Here is an 18,575-nt window from a genome sequence, read left to right on the forward strand (position 1 = left end):
TGCAGAATTTGCTTGCGAGGGGACAGGGGGTAGGGCAGAATTTGCGTGCGAGGGGAGGGGGGAGGGCAGAATTTGGGTGCGAGGGGAGGTGGGAGGGCAGAATTTGCGTGCGAGGAGGGGGGAGGGCAGAATTTGCGTGCAAGGGGAGGGGGGGGCAGAATTTGCGTGCGAGGGGAGGGGGGGGGCAGAATTTGCGTGCGAGGGGAGGGGGGGGGCAGAATTTGCGTGCGAGGGGATGGGGGGGCAGAATTTGCATGCGAGGGGGGAGGGGGCACAACACAACACAACTAGACATTCACACAACACAACTAGACATTCACACAACACAGAGAGGGAGAAACAAACTGACTGACACACACACTGACTGACTGACTCACACTCACACTGACTGACTCACACTCACACTGACTGACTCACACTCTCACACTGACTGACTCATACTCACACACTGACTGACACACACACGCACACACAGTGACTGACACACACGCACACACACGCACACATATGCACACACACTGACTGACACACACACACACGCACACACAGTGACTGACACACACGCACACACACGCACACACACTGACTGACACACACGCACGCACACACACTGACTGACACACACTGACTGACACACACACACTGACTGACACACACGCACACACACTGACTGACACACGCACACACACTGACTGACACACACGCACACACACTGACTGACACACGCACACACACTGACTGACACACACGCACACACACTGACTGACACACATACACACACTGACTGACACACGCACACACACTGACCGACACAGAGACATTCACACAACACAGAGAGAGAGACATACACTGACTGACACACATACACACACATAGTGACACACACACACACACACACACTGACTGACACGCACTCACACACACTGACTGACACGCACTCACACACACTGACTGACACACACTCACACACATGCACACACTGACTGACACACATGCACACACTGACTGACACACATGCACACACTGACTGACACACATGCACACACTGACTGACACACATGCACACACTGACAGACACACATGCACACATTGACAGACACACATGCACACACTGACTGACACACACACACAAACAAACACACACACATACTCTCTGACACACATACATACTCTCTGACTGACACACATACATACTCACTCACTGACACATACACTGACTGACACATATGTGCCGAGCACGTTATAAGTCAATTTCTATGACAAAAGTCAAAGAAGTTTCACTTACTATGCGCGTGCACAGCACACACAGCTTTTTTTTCTATTAGTCACAGTTGGGACTTTACTTTCACACACTGTCAGGACATTCAAGACAGTTTGTATCCATATTACTCATTCCACCGATTGGCCTTTTTGTTGCGGCCCATGTCCATTGTGATAACCCAGTTAGGAACAATAAACACCCACTAGAGAATGTCCCTTCTCAATGGTGATGCACGGAATATTCCTCCTATACCGATCGCACGCTGAGGAGGTATATTCCGTGCTTCAACAGATGTAACAGGTCTGTCACCAGCACACCCACATCACCATTGAGAAGGGACATTCTCTAGTGGGTGTTTATTGTTCCTTTCTGGGCTATCAGCCATATGGACAGTCATTGACATTCACCACTGTTGGCCTTTTTCCCCATGATATCTTGCTTCCTTGCTCCACATCCCCTTCCATATGTCACTTGCTAATTGCTGCTATCTGCTTGTACTAGACATATTATTGCTTTTTAATCAAACCAGTTTACTACTAGTCCTTTTGACTACTCTGGTCATTTAATAAAATGTACACATATTTATTTTCAACCATACGGAACTGGCGCTTCTTTTTCTCCTGTTATATATACATACATACATACATACATACATACATACATACATACATACATACATACATACATACACACACATATATACAGAGAGATAGAGAGCGAGATAGATTGATTTTCAAGTTAATTCCTTTCAGGAAGAAACACTGAGGTGGTGTTGTAGCCATGGTATACTAATCGGACAAGGTAGAAAACTAAATATTGGTGAGAAAACGTTGCTCTCCTGCTTGCATCTGGATCAAATGTAAGAAACATGTCGATGACGTAACTTACATTTGAACCAAATCATAAGTCAGATAAGTTTATACCGCCAGATATTTTTACCAGAATGCATTGCTGGCCTCTTTCAAAGAGGTGAATGTATCAGTTCTACTTAGCATCTAATGCTACCGAGTTTCCTGTCAGTTTGGTTTTGGTTTTAATCAGTGCAAAGTTCCTGTTCTAGATTATTTTTGCATTGCATGTCATCTGTTTAGAAAATAATGTCGTTTGTGCTACTTATTGTTGTTTGAAGTAGTTAATTGCTGTTTATTTCCGTTTGTTCTTTTATGCCGTTCCTATGAATAAAGCATTGCCAAATTACTTGCCTTTTCACATAAATGCTGTGATCCATGAATGTGGTTGTGGTAAAACTCTGTGCACGAAGAAGGTGCATTCACTACAAGGATACATTGCTATTAAGCATTAAAACATAATTATCCATAGAGTTGCTCTAATCAACATTCTTGAGAAACAGGTCAATCGCCCGTAATCAATATGCTCTTATGCCTTTTTACTCTTGCTCTGGAGCTAGTCTACCTGAACAAGTTGAAAACAGCTTTACAGCATATTGAATAGCAGCTAGTGTGTGGGAAGGTGTTAATTTGACAGAGAAGCTAGAAAGTAACTCTCAAAGGAATAATTCGTTTTTAAAAGGCATCAAACTGCTCACAGGATCTTAAAGTAAACGTATGTGTGCCATAGTAACAAACACTGTCATTTGATTATTACTTTCATCACTGCAGTAGTCAAATGTTCTAAAACCAAAAATACATTTAATTTTGACTTGACATATATTGTGATTAGAATGCTGACAACTTGGTAGGTCTGAACCATTGGCCTTACATTATTTGTTGTAACATATTTGTGTACTAAATGAGCATCTGTTTTAAAAGAATGTATTTTCGTCAATAGCTCCACAGTACAGACTGAATTATACACAGAATTCTTTCCAGCTCAGTGAGTCTTTGATTTAACGTGAGACATTTTAAACAAAGCTAATTTTGGTGCTTGATGCACATGCAAATAAAGAGATTTTGCTGAATTTTCTAAATGGATTATCACACTCTAAAAGCCATTACCATTACAATAAGGACACTATGTGGCCTATTCAGGTAGCTCCAATAAGCTTGCTGCCATAACGATCCATTTGGCATGTTCTTACCTCACGGTATGACATTTGTGTTATCACGGTAGTCAGAAAGAGTTATCACAAGCCAGGTACCGTTTGGTAGGAAAATGCCATACCGATCGACTTAGCAGTGATTTTTTTCTAAGATCTGCCTGTGCGATCTTCCTACAGTCTGTAAGAGCTACGCAGAGAGAGCTGCATCTCACTGCACAGTACTTACAGGCAATCACCTGTTTTAATTTTATTAACATATTATTGACGCACGGAGTCTCTGAATCTGAACTCGATTCATTTCAGGTCCGGGGACCCCTTGCCTCTGTAGGGGGTGCCGGTATCTCCAGCAAGTTTAAACGTCCCGCCTTACTCACCGGGGCCTCCTTTGCAAGCAACATAGGATCATTGACTAATGCGCATCATACTGATGATGATCATTGCTTTGCACTTGCCTTAACCCTTAAGTTATATTGCCTTACCTGTGTATGACCTCGGATTGCTCCAGACTTTGCATTTGCCTTCCCCCCTAATAATCACATTTTCCTTCCTGAGAATCTGTTATCCCCAGAGTGCTCAGAGTTTGTTTATATACTGTATAGCACACCTGTAAATGCTAGCTGAGATAGCATCTCATCAGTTCTTATATTTGGAGACTTGTAATAATCAGTCACAGAAAAACAAATTTGTTGTGATGGGAAGGTGGAAGATCAGCTAACGTGCTTTCGAAGAGTGATATATCTAGTATTGCTGCCAGATGCATATCCTTGAATTAGCACCATATTATGATCTCTCAAACTGCTTAAAGAATGGCAGCTGCTTTTGCCGGTTATTAGCACTTCCTCAATTGCACAACAATTATGGTAAATTACTGGTATCTCTGGAGTGAAGTCTCCTAATAAAGGATGTTGATATAGATCATACAGCACATGAATATACATCTCTAAGATAGTTGGCTATCTATAAGATTAGCAGAGCTAAATATATTATTAAATGATTATATGAGACAGATCATCAGATATCATGAGGTGTAGTCAAAAAGTACTGGCATGTTCATCAGTGTAGCATGTTAATCTATATATCTAGTGAGCCTAGTGATAGCTCAGGAGAAAGTGCTTTGTAAGTAAATAAAGCTATGCACCTCAAACTACATTGGATACAGAGGGGTGGGTAGATACTCAGACTGCATTCAATAATTTATCGGTACGTTACCGCCATTTATCGTGTCAATACCGTAACGCATATCCACAAAGGGGATTTGCGTTATGATGCACGCGAACATAAAAAATATTGTCTCAATACATTTTAATGGACATCTGGCTTACCCGTATGCAAATCATATGCTAATTAGCAGTTTACCTAACAACGCAGATCCTCAAACCTCCATTAATGTTAGTGCGTGGAAATAACGCAACAATGATTAGATTAAACCAAAACCTGGCATTACTCATCCAGGCCAAGATTATCATTGCATTATTTCTGGGAATAGCTTTCAAGCAATGTACGGAGTATAGGAATTAACCCTTCATTGCAAAAAGTTACACGTTTCATACAAAGATATATATTAGGATTCATATAAATGTCTAAAACACAACAAACTATGGCATGGTTTTAAGTTATCAAAGTGAATATAGGATATGTCTGTGTGACCTAATATGGTATATACTGTAATCATGACCGTATTAAATATGGGTGTACAATAATGTTTATCCATACATACCTCTACAATAATTAATGATTAACTTTTAATAATGCACAATTAAAATAAATGAAGGAAGGACACGATAAATAACAAAAAATATATGGAGAGCTGGGACAACTGTCCCAGGCCCCATGGTGTGGCAGCACCCCACTCAGCAGTGACCCGGCGGCTCCCCAGCTCAGCAGCAGCCCGGTCACTGCAATCCTTCCTCTCGGGGGAGCTACGGACTGGAGCAGTATCCCCGGCCCCCTCGCTCCATGGTCTGTGTGTGTGTGTGTGTGAGTAAGGGGGAAGAGTAAGAGAAGGAGAGCATAAGGGGGGAAGAGGAAGAGAATGGAAGGGGGAAGAGAGAGAGCGTAAGGAAGGAACAGAGGGAGATCGTAGGGAGGGAAGAGGGAGAGAGTGTAATGGGGAGAGAGGGAGGGGGAAGAGGTGGAAAGGAGAGAAGGCATGTAAGGGGGCAACTGAGAGAAGAGAGGGATGGACAGGAGGGAGAGAGACAGGGGAAGAGAGTTGGGGTTCCTCAAAATTTCACAATCTAATTCTAGGGTTCCTTAACCAAACAAATGTTGAAAGCCAATGTGCTAGCATATCAAGTGAGTATTGGGCTATGTAAATCTAGCTAAATAGAAACAAGTGTGTATATTTGCTATGTGGCATACTAGCTTGATAATTAATGCCTGATGGCGTCTGCACACTCTCCTACTCGCACAGCTACCAGCCTGGCCCATGTGATAAAAATAAAAGGGAAATATTGTAACTGCAGCTCAAACCCCTAAAAAGAACTGTTCCATCACATAGACCTCACCTGACGTTATCCAAGGAGCAGAGGAAAGGCGCGGGTGCACCCTGTTAGCGGACATTCCGGCACCAGACCCGGAAGTGCAGAGAGACACGAGTGTTCGAGCAGGGTGGTGAGAGTGGAATGCACCAACATACTGGGAGTTCCCACAAGATGCTTTTAATCATGTTTTAAAGAATGGACACGTTGTGAGTGTATTAGCTTTAGAGTGCCATTTATATAAAGTGTTTTTTTTTTTTGATCTGCACTATTTTGTCCTTTCTCTGTCTTTTCTGTAAGATCAGTCAGAAACCAGACTATCAAGTTTATGACATCGTTTTAGAAAGGCTTTTTGATCTTCTCGGAATGTGTGTACCATTCCTATTCACCCCATTCCCATAGATCCAACAGCTTGTAGTAACTACTGCACTATGTTTTGTCATTTTTTCTTGTTATGTTTGGTACCATCTTGCACCCGCCTGTTTTGGATAGCAAACTTGGAGAAGAATTGGTGGAATAGTTTTTTTTTATTATTTAGGGGTTTCCGCTGAAGTTACAATATTTCTCTCTTATTTTTATAACTTGACTTAAAGGCCATGGGTTCACAATCACTAACTGTACTGTATGGTGCATGGCATTAAACATTTCAGCATTTAGGATTATGAACAAACTTGTATAAAATTGTGTTATTTTTAAAAAAGGAACACAGTACCATTTTGCATAGCAATTACAACTGAAATGCTAGAATTTTTTTCTGTACAATGAAATATTACGATTACATCCCTATTGCCATTCTGTTTATTTCAATAACCACTGGTAACACATTTTTTATATGGTTGCTGTCGATGTTGCAGATCTACACTTAAACATTCATTTCAGTATTTTTTTTATCGCCTTCACTAGTTCTTATTTATTAGCAGGCTTCACATACTTGCACAGATGATGCTTTAATGCATGCAATACCAATTCAATGGGTTTCAACTCCGGTGATTTATAAGTACTGTATACACAAATACACAATGGTTATTTAATATATGAATAACACAAACACACACAATGGCACATTACAGTTCTGTTTTATGCAGTAAATGCGATACTACTGCCCAATACATTAACATACTCTGGATGTGTAATAACCCAGTTGATTTAACTGTCCTTAATTAATGTCGCATATGAACTGTGTTTTGGGTAGTTATCTACCCACTTACACACACACACTCCCACACTCTCCCACTTACACATACACACACTCTGACCTCCTGCCGGGCCAGTTCAGGAGTGAAGCTCTTGGAATGTGCCTCCCCTCTACCCTCTCCTCTCCTCCCCTCCCCTCCTCCTATCCACCCCTCTCCCCCCTCACACCCACTCCCCCCCTCACACCCACTCTACCCCCTCACACCCACTCTCCCCCCCTCTACCCCCTCACACCCACTCTCCCCCCCTCACACCCACTCTCCCCCCCTCACACCCACTCTCCCCCCTCACACCCACTCTCCCCCCTCACACCCACTCTCCCCCCTCATACCCACTCTCCCCCTCACACCCACTCTCCCCCCTCACACCCACTCTCCCACACACTCTTCGACTTACACACACACTCACTTACACACACTCGCACCTCCTGTCTGAACCAGTTCAGGAGTGAAGCTCTTTGAATGAGACCCCCCTCTCCCCTCCTGCTTCCCCCTCCCTGCGAGAGTGTGTGCCGACCGGAGCAGCCAGAGAGAAGGATAGCAGTGAGCTGCCAGCTACTGCTTAGCTCGGGAAGAGACGCTGGGTCACTGCTATGCGTGACTGCCGCCGGGGCAGCTGGGAGATTGCTGTTTTTTAACATACACACATTTTTAGCTATCTTCGTTAAAAGGTCAAAATATCTATTTCAACCTCTTCTATGCACATTAAGGTTGGCCCTGATAACAGCAGAACTGTTAATTACTTCATAATTACTGGGTGGAAACTGTTGCTTAATCATAGAAACTGCACCCGCTGTATAACATATACATTTTAACAATCTATACTTAAGTTAAAACTACACAGTTGTACAGGTTAACACTGATTTGTAAATACAATTAATCCAACACATCATTCACAATGTCATCTGGTCCTGGGATGGGTTTCATTTCATAAGAATGTTTCCCTGGAAAAAGCTACATATTTATCATGCTATACTGAAATGCCATTCTTTTAGTGGGGGATATATTTCACAATAGGCAGGTTTCATATTTCTGAAACTATGCTATGCATTCAATGACGATGCTGTGGTGTTTTCAGTGTGCTGGCTTGCTAATATTTTTTAAGGAAAAAAAATTAGAAATAATGTCCTGTGAAAACACCAATTATTTCGGGGGCTCGTGCAGAATTATTGTTAACTGTGAGATCTGGAATCATGCTGTACTGGAAGAAATAATTATTCAGGCAGTGGAGAAATTGGCTAATACAAAGTAGTAGTGCTATACTTTGTGCAGTGGCATAGCTAGGCATCAGCGGATTTTTTCAGGGCCCCATTAAAAAAAAAAACAATGTATTTTGTTGATTAAAAATTAAATATATCGCACACACATAAATATACATTAAATATAAAATATAGATTACTCATGTACTCACCATTTATTTTTAGTCAGACAGTTCAGTTTCTGCACTTTTCGCTCAGCGAATACGTCAATGATGTGATCCATGTCGTTTCTCAGAAGACACGCTGCCTCATTCTCAATAGAGAGTAAACTCAATCCGCTTAGTCTTTCCTGTCCCATGGTACTTCTCAAATAACGCTTAATACATTTTCATTTGGAAAATGCATGTAATGCACTTTCGACAGTGACTGGTATCATTAGAAATAACTGCTTGCTGCCGTCCTCCATTGGAATCCCAGCAGCAAATGATGCCACGGACGTCACCACAGTAATATCGCACTGCGTCGCCACGGTAACGCGACGTCGTGCGTCATTTGACGCTGGGATTCGAATGGAGAAGGAGGGTCACAGCAAGAAGGCGGCCACCACGTGTAAGTGCATTCCCATCAGGTCCAATAGGCCAGAGAGTGTGGAAAATGTATATGGGAGTGGACATTTGTCGCCCCAAAATTGTGCCGCCCTGGCCTAAAGGGGAAATCTGCCACTGGGTAAAGTAGAGGGTGGAAACCTCTCTTCATCCATCCACAATGTGATCTCTCCTCAGCTCTCCCCCTCATCAGATCTCCCCCTCATAATCATCATCAGATCTCTCCCATCATCATCATATCTCCCCCTCATCATCAGATCTACCCCTCATAATCTTCATCATCAGATATCCCCCTCATCATCAGATCTCCCCTCCCCCATCCTCCTCATGCCTACCTGTGGTAATGGAGACAGGCGCGGGGTGATGGTATGCGGCGGTGGGCCCCCGGTGTTAAAGAATAAGCCAGTAGAAGATCCAGCACTTGAGGCAGAGCAGAACGGCATGAGGGGAGGAGCGCGCTCTAGCAAAGGGGTGTGCAAACTGGAGGGCGTGAGATTTTCCAGGGGGGTAAGGCAATTGCAGAGGCCCAGCGTGCTTCCCCAAAGCATTTAAAGTAAATTCCGGGGGATCGCGTGAGGCCTCTGCACCTTTTCTTCGGTGACGCGTTGCCATGGCAACGTAACCCCGCATCGTCATTTGCCGCAGAAGACATGGTAAGGAGGGGCATGAGCAGGAGGGAAGAGCAGGCAGGAGGGATAGTTTGCGCTCCCCTGCTCTAGCAGCAGAGACCGGAAGTAAGCGACTTTCAGGTCAGACCACTAGGGCGCGCTCCTCCCCTGCTCTGCCTCTGTAACAAGTACTGATTCTTCTACTGGCTTATCCTTTGTAGCCGGGAGCCTGCCGCCGCATACGAATGTCCTCCCGCCTGGGGGAGAGTGGGCCCCCAAAAGCATGGGCCTTGGGGCTTTGCCCGGGCTATATATAGCTACGCTCCTGGCTCTTAGGACAGTATTATCCCCTTTCCTTAAAGCAGCAGCCCAAGCTGCTGTTTTATTTATTTTTTTCCCCTTTAATATGTACATCCATGCAATCCACACAATGATAACTAATTAGCTAAATTGCAGATCAATCGGCAAAGATTCGGCACGGGGGTTCAATAAATGACTGCATTGGAGTATTGACTCAGTACTTTGACTTTGTAAATTGTTGCTATAGAAACAAAAAAGGCCAGTTACATTATAATACATAAAAAATGTCATTCAGTTGTTTTTTAGAAGTATTTGTATTGTATTGTATGTTTTTATTTATATAGCGCCATTAATGTACATAGCTCTTATTTATCCTAAGTATTTTATCATAGTATTGAAGTTTTATTTAAAAAAAAACATGTAGGATATTGCTTGGTCTGCAGCTTTAAAGAGGGAATCCAAGTAACACTTAAAAAAAAGTTTTGTTTTAATATATGCAGCCTTTGATTAACATTATCAATTTGTTCGCCCGTGATCGATCAGCAAAATCCTGCTACACAGGGTTCACTTAATGGCTGCCTTTCAGTTTCACTCAATCCATCAGTCAGTGTATCTCAGCAGCTTCAATGTATTATTATATTACAAAGGTAACATTATCTATTATTGCAGTTTGCAGCTCATACTGGTGGGAATATTGACAACAAATGATCGCAAAAAGGAAAGTGTTGCAAATATCTGCACTGCATGGGAAGTGTGCTAAAGCCTGCTATAGGAATCAAAGGATGCTCAGTATATTAAATTCATTAAAAATGGCATCAAGAGTTGAATTAAAAAAAAAACACATAGTATTATCTAATACTACAGAACTGATTTATTTAAATAAAAAAAAAAAAAAAAACATGTATGATATTGCATGGATTGTGCCTTTAAAGCAGCAAAACAATTTTAATGAAGTGCAGATAGTGCTGATTGCTCCAACAGAGCACACAACCTGTTTTAAATGGAAGTTGAGCTTCCTCCATTTCCGTTTACTACATCTAGGGGCTATGCACGTTATCTGATCATTCTATGAGTGATCACATGATGTGGATGTCCAGGGTGTCAAGTGACACTCTCAGGGAGCCAAACCCCAGGCGCTGTAAAAGGTTCGTCTCTGGTGTATTGTATTGTATGTCTTTATTTATATAGCGCCATTAGTGTACATAGCGCTTCACAGTAGTAATACATGTGGTAATCATATAAATAACAGATAATATAAATAACAGATCATGGGAATAAGTGCTTCAGACATAAACGTAACATTTCGGAAGAGGAGTCCCTGTCTGAGGTTACCATAGTAAACCGAGACTGTACTGGACTATTGGGGAGATTTCCATTTTGATCTCCATGACACTTCATACAGTATTTCCACTGCTCATACCTTCTAAGTGAAGCACCACATTCTACAAATAAAAACATCCCCTTATTTTGCATGTATATGCAAAATACTAATGATATGTAAATAACTAATAATATGTAACAAAAAAAATCAGAGCAGTCTGCTGCTTTAAAAGTGACGTTAAACAATGTGGGCAAATAAAAAAATTGGTACTCTAAGTAAAATAGTGGTGGTATTCCCCCACTGTGAATTAATAAATATATTTACAAAGTTGTCTGTGTTCTTGGGAGTTTGATAAAGCAAAAATTGACAATTTCCTACATCTTTTAGGTACTATAAGTGGCTTAGTAGTTAACATGACCTGTAAATCACTGTGTACACAGTTGATACTAAATTAAACTAAAGAAAATACTGTATTGTTATGCCAGCTGAAATCTGCAACTCTGAAGGCTTATGGGAGTTGTAGAGTAAGTGACTCAAATGTTGTGAGACTGCTAATCAATAGAGACACTCAAGCACTGCTATAGGTTGTTGGGCCAAAAACATTTGCAAGCTGCCTGAACTTTCTGGAAGCTGTATTAACAGGCTGCAATGGTTACCAAAGGTTGGAACACTGCATGGTCGATGGCCATCTATAAGTTATTGCTAGTTGCCGTTATACCTGTCTAAAAGGAACCCCGGCTAGGCCGTGATTATGCCAGAAATCGTCGGTGGCGTCAAATGTCGCAACGCTGCACAGCTGGAAAACAAATGGCTGAAATCCGATGAATGTTTACATACCAGTGCGCCTCCTGGAGTGGCAGGGCGGCAGTCTCCTGAAGAGATTTTCAAAATTGTTATTGGCAGGCGACGGCCGCGTCACCTGAGTGGTTCAGCCAATGAAGGCGAACCACTCACGGCCACACCTCATCTCTTGTCTCTTCTCCTGTCTCTCCTGCAATAATCAAGATGCCGCTCGGCATCAGCACAGGGGGACATCACCAGATCGCGCTCTTGCTCAGCGGCATCTGGTATAATCAAGGCCTTAGTTTAACATTAAGGGATACATTCTGTATATATGCCGTAGCTGCTGTTCAGGGTGTTGACGTTAATGGAGATTTTCAGCTACAAAATTGCATGAATGACCGCTTCGGAGTAAATAGAATTTACCCAGAAATATTGTAAATTGCTTTAAACCTGCAATACACACTGCTTACAATTTATTTTTATTTTTTAAAACTTTACCTGAATCAAGGGGTCCCCCATACCTAATCCCTGTTCCCTCAACCAGTGGGACCTCCGTCAGTTCCAGTTGGCTGATTACTAAATTGGTTTGCCCCCATAATGGCCACAGAGATGACCTGCAGCCCATCAGCTGAATTAATCTGTTTGCTATTCTGATTCACGGGAAGCACGCCAAATGAGTGGTCACTTCAGTGGGTCATGCGAGTAAAAATCTCTTTCAATAGATGGTTTAAGGATATTCCGTTTTTTATATGCTGTTTTGACAACACTGGATATTGAATGTATCTAAAGAAAATTGCTGGACCTCAAGGGCAGAATGTTTGGAGACTTACCTTTCAACTTCTAAGTCTTTGTTTTCCATGTTCCAATAGTGATATGTCTTCAACATGAACAGCCCAATACTCATCTATACTGGAAATCTCACATAGACTGACCCAAATATATATTTTATACTCTATCAAATAATCTGTTTTTTATGAACTATCTGTTTGCTCAAGTATCTACTATACTGACTAAAAGCATGGGACCAAGTTACTCTGGAGCACTGTTTTGAGGGGATTAATTTCCCTTCTTCTTGACATGGACTATATTAGGCTGTAATTTTATAGGTTAAAGAGTTTGACAACATATTTCACACTTCTTATATCTGTCACCTGCCTGTCAATATTTTTTCTGTCATATACATTATACTTTTATAGCATTATTTTGTGTAGTTCATAGGAATGTTTGTGTACTATCTGGGGTTGTGGTCTTTCACTGTCTTGGACACCCTGAATCCCAAACACATTATACCAATGGATGACACTTTTGAGATGCTCTTCATTGGGGGCATATAATAGGTATGGGTGGTGTCCCTCTTCTGTGTGAATCCTCGTGTCATTTTCTCTTTCACCTTTTTTTCCTGAATAACTTTTTTTACAGTGCTATATTACTCTTGGGAAGATGCCAACACTGTTTACAGCATCTGCTATCCCTTTCAACAGATCCTATTGAAGTCTTGGATTCCAGGTTACCAAGAATCTGATCATACAGAATTACTATTTTCTCGACAATTATCTGATTTTCATCCTCTGCAAACTTCCTGTTCCTTTGCCACTTCTTCTCTCTGCAACATCTGTGCCAGGTTCTGTATCTGATGGGGAGGCGTGACATGATGTCACAAGGCTGGTTTGCGGTCTTTGGCTGAACTGCTCACGTGACGCAGTCGTTGCGCGAAAAAACAAAATAATTTGTCTTTTCAAAAATTTGCCGTGCTATCGGCCTTCCTCGTATGCGCGGTCATGCGCACTATGGTCAGCACGATAGAGCTACTGTATTTTGTTGCCGTCGCACGCACTATAATCGTGGCCTAACCTTGCCTCACCTGGATCCCACCATTCTAATCTCCTCCCCACCACTCTTCCATCAAACTCTCCTCTGCTCCTCACTCCCCTACCCATCACTCCTCCAGTCCTCACTCCTTCACCCACCAGAACTCCTCACACTACCCCACGTACTCAACTCCCCCATCTTTAAAACACTATTACACTACACAATGCTCAACACAATCACACAACAAGGAGCAAGACCTAGACAAATGACAAACTACTTCCAAAGTACAGAAAATCAAACAGACACGCACACACACAGGCAGACAACAAATGACAAGACGACACAATTGCAACAAAGAGCATAAAATTACAAATAAACCTCCAATCACTTAATCTAGTCTGTTCTCTCAACCTCCCAACAGTGTGTCATGAAAGCATGGATTTATATAATTTTCTACATATGATAGTCTTGCAATGTTTTGCCGCCATTTTACAAGTGATCACATATTTTTCAACCATATTAACAGTCATTCGATAGTTATCACAACATTTAACGCAATTTCCCAGGTCACATCGCATGACATTTCAACGATTGAAATGTTGATGTATACCTACATATTTTTGCAATATTCAGGTGTTTTTTTTTTTTATGGACCCAATATTAACTAGAAACGTCTCTATGGCAACGTGACATCAAATGACACCGCTGGGTCATGCGGCGTGATGTCACCCGCGCTTTGCCATAGCAACACGGTGTCAAATGTGATGGTGCATGACTTGCGCGTCATTTGATGCCCCACTGAACAAAGTGGGGGGGGAGGGCCGCGGGAGCACCGGGGGACGAGGCAGGGGGACGTAGGAGCAAAAGTATGCACACCCGTTCTATTCTATTGCAGCGAAGAGAAGGACTAAAGTGTGTTATGTCAAGATTACGAACATTTGCAGATTGTGTCTGAGTTTCTTTTATAATTAAATCCTAGTTCCTCCAAAACTAGTGAAAAACATTGCAACAGTTTTATTAATGCGAAATATCTCCTTCCCATTGCTCTCAGCGACAGTCATTTTCCTTGATAGATATCATGCTGTTTTTGTTCCAACTGTAAAAACAGGAGTCCTTGATAAACTTCAGAGTACTCAAGGGCAGTAACTATTTTTTGGGTGGCGGGGCTCTACATACAAAATGTAAACATGTATAAACCCAGGGAGGGCTGCAGTATCCCCTGGGGGAGCTGGCTCTGTTGCAGCCCTGTATACAGTAAGTCTTTATTTTGTTTCTATCATTATTGGAAGAAAGGTCCCCCTGGTGCATTACACACAGCACTGTCAGTGTAAGCACAAGCACACGTACAGTACCAAACTCCGGCGCATAGCTCTGATCCTGCAACGTGGTGGCTCATCCTATAAAGGAGGCTGCAGGATTATTTCTTCCTTAACATCTACACTTCTAGAATAATTGAAGGCAAGATCGCTGAGATAAATAGCGCTTAGCCTTTTTGCACTCTCCGTCATAATTATCCAGCATTAAAGGAGGTGAAAAGATACTGGAGGGGAAAAAAAACCACTGTGGGCACACATGTATTTGTAGCACTTAGCTGAGTACAACTCGCGCAGCTGCTTTGCTGCAATGACAGAAGCCAGTGGTTTAACTCCTTGATTGCCAGAGGTGCTTTGCAGGGCAGAGCATTTCCCACAGCGATGAGTTGCGATTGTTAACATCCCATGGAGGCGTCTAAAATAGTAGGGGAGAGCTGCACAAACACACACACACACACACACTATCTTCCCTCCCGTCTCCTCCCTTGCAGCCTTGCCCCTCCCTCTCACGCCTTGCTCCAGGCACAGGCTTCTGGCAAAGACAAGGATCTCCCAACCTGAGTAATAACTGTTGCTGCTGCTGCTGCTGCTGCCACTTCCATAGCTTTGCGGAGAGCAAGCTCTGAAACGCACCGCCCGGGTGCTGCCTGTGAACGAGTCACCTCCTCCTCCTCCTCCTGCGGCTTGCATTGCAAACCAGGGATAATACTTCCGAGCCAGTTAGGGGAAAGGGAACTCACCAAGACATCACCAGGCTCTGGGATTGCAATAATGTGGGAGCAATTCACAAGGCAGCAGCACTTCTGCGGTGCACCACTGTGGTTTTGAAGGGGGATACAACCAGTCTCTCCTGTGGATTGCTTCCATTTCTTCAATCATGATGGGAGACACGGTGTTTTGTGATAAGAGACTGTGCTATGCCGTAAGTACTCCCTGCATTTCTTTTGATCTCAGTGCCAAGTTGTGATGGCAATTGTATTGGATATTTGGGGACACAAGGGCCACTTTGAAATCTGGCAAGGATTGGCTGGATCAAGCTGTCAAAAGTTTTGCTGAGTATAAGAGCACGGGTGATTTCTGGAAATGATGGCTGATTTCAAGGCTGTTTGTGGAAATAAAGTGAGGGCTGCGTGCATTTGGGTACTGTTGCCTGAAATGTAGCTCCCTACTTGTGATACACAACAGTGATGCCCTTTTTTGGTAGCAGAAGTTCACTGGGTGGCTGTTTGGAGTTTAGTTTTGTAGGATATCACCCCGCTAACTACACACAGCTAGTTCTCCCCTGCCACAGTGCAGAGACCTCAGCAGGATGTATGCACACCCAGTGATAGGCAACATCTGGTGTCCAGGGGTGACTTCTCCTTCTGCATGTGTGTCGGGGTTATGGGACTGATTAATAGTCCTGTGCCTGCTGAAGAATGTCATGGGGGGGGGGGGGAGTGATGTCAGTGCCTTTATTTTGCTGAGCTAAAATAAACTAAAGTAATATAAAATAATATAAAGAGCGGAGTACGGAATACACAGTTGAAATGAATTGAAAAATGTTGGTGATATTGCGAAACCAACTTTTTCTTTTCTTCACTAAATACAATTTTTAATAACCAAATCTTCAATTTGAGTTAGAGGATCCTTTTTTTTTTTTTTTTTTTCCACAATTTTACTTGTGTGTAGAAATGTTTGTTTAACATACTGCTATACTTCTTGTTGATACCAACATATCTGTTATTATTGCTAGGAATTAACCAATAAGATGTCATCTCAACCTGCCTACCCTGACGTGAATGGCAGTAGTGTTTTTAAACTCATGCAAGTTACAGTGAATGCCAGGCAATGATAAATACAGTGGGTCACTGTTGGATGGATTTTTGTGCTATGATTTGATTTTGAGGACCCTCTAGCACAAATAGAAATGACTGGTATACAGAGTAAAAGTTACTTTTACAGTTTCATTACCCTACCCTTCATTACTGATGCCCACATGCTCCTAGCAAATTAATATGTTGCAATGCAAAGTAGTGCTGACTATGACTGCCTAAAAATACACATCTGTGGGCTCGCCTATACATCTTTCATTCGCCCATCTTAAAACACCGCTGGTCCATATGCACTAAAGGGTGCTAAGCTTTAGCACGTCTTAACTCTCATTAATTTCAATGGGAGTCAGGGCGTGCTGAAGTGTAGCACCCTTTTAGTGCACACAAGCCATTGTTTAGATAGGAGTCCTGTGTGGTTTAGGACACAAAAACAGCATTTGTTTGTTTGCAGATTTTGGCCAATAACTCTGAAAAGTAAGTGCGTCAAGTAGGAGGAAAGTATATTTAGATACTCCGCATCATTGTACAATCAACCAACCCCTTCCCCATGAAATGCATTCTGACCAGAGTGTGGTTTAATTTGCTTCCAGCCAGTTAAGAAATGTCAGGTCTTTGGATGTTGGTTGCAGAATTAACTTCTATTGAGATGAGCAGATAGATAGAATGGATGTATTTGATTATAAGCCCAGATACCACAACGAGTCCTGCTGCATGTGTGTCGTTTTTGTATCTGTTTTTTTTTTAAACTGTAGTTTATGTGCTGGCTGTGAAATACCACTTCCTTTTATTAAATGCATTAGAAGCATTTCCTTTTTACTGATTAAGTTGTGGCGGAGCAAGCTGCTGTGTATAACTGTCACAGGAACAAGTCACAATTAGGCTGTTAAAATTAAGGTGCTAATAGAAATACAGCATTTACTATTACATCCTAGGTAACAAGGATACATTATCATTTCACAAAACTTACATATATATGTTGCTTTTTGGACACAACAAAGTAAAATAAAGAATCTGCAAAGACTAGGATGTTGCAGTTAATAATGCACTTTACTTAATATTGCAATACTTTTGTTGTGATGGCACTTTCACATTAACAACGCTGATTATGAATGCTTTACATTATTTTGTATCAGAAGAATGTTAATCTTCCCTAAAGATATGTTTAGGTTATCACTGTAACTACAATTGACAAGTAAAGCAATTACACAGTAGTAATTGCTGTGTGCAATTTTGCATACCTAGAAAGAACATTCTTTCTTTTCCAAGAAGAATCTCCAACAATGGGTTATAGCCATGGCCCCAAGGCACAATGTATCTTAGTTACTTATTTACAGCAAGTAGATCATGCCAGTGGCGTTCAGGTATTGGTATCTTCTTCCATTTCATTGGCTGTCTTCCATTTCAGGTGAATTCTTTTTATTTTAGGATTAAGCTAAACACTTGACAACCACATGTTATTGGCTAACCATCCTTTACATCAGGGGGGCGCAAGATTTTTTTGGGGGGGAGGGGGGTGCAGGCAGTTGCAGATGCCTTGCACTCTTCACCAAGGCATTTCAATTAAATGCTGTGGGACTGCTAGGCCTCTGCAACCTCTACTTAACGCGATTCAGCCGGCTTAGGACATGTGACCATTGCAACGCGCCATCAAATGACACAGCGGGGTCGTGTGATGTCACAGTTGCCATGGTAACCTGACGTCAAATGACACCATGGGTCACGTGACGTGATGTCACACGACCCCCGCAGCGTTATTTTGACACCACATCGAGGTAAGGGGGGGCGCGACAATGGAGGAAAGCAGACGGGGGGGGGGGGAGCAGCAAGATAAGTTTGCGCACCCCTGCGTTACATGTCACCTACACAACCAAGGATGTTGATCCATGGAGT

The 18,575-nt window shown here is 42.3% G+C and overlaps 1 protein-coding gene across 2 annotated transcripts in view; it reads left to right on the forward strand.

The window, feature by feature from the left end:
* Window positions 1-18,575, forward strand: part of ARHGAP6 (Rho GTPase activating protein 6) — a 672,820-nt gene that overhangs the window by 379,088 nt on the left and 275,157 nt on the right. Inside the window, exon 1 of one of the 2 annotated variants that reach the window (XM_075590253.1) lies at window positions 15,379-15,793. The exons of the other annotated variant lie outside the window; for it this stretch is intronic. Coding sequence (XP_075446368.1) covers window positions 15,749-15,793 — 45 coding nt within the window. The 5' untranslated portion in view covers window positions 15,379-15,748. Of the gene's footprint in view, window positions 1-15,378; window positions 15,794-18,575 lie in introns of those variants that run through there. 2 annotated transcript variants of the gene reach the window in all.

Source organism: Ascaphus truei, chromosome 3 (assembly GCF_040206685.1).
Source record: "Ascaphus truei isolate aAscTru1 chromosome 3, aAscTru1.hap1, whole genome shotgun sequence".
Classification (NCBI taxonomy): Eukaryota; Metazoa; Chordata; class Amphibia; order Anura; family Ascaphidae; genus Ascaphus; species Ascaphus truei.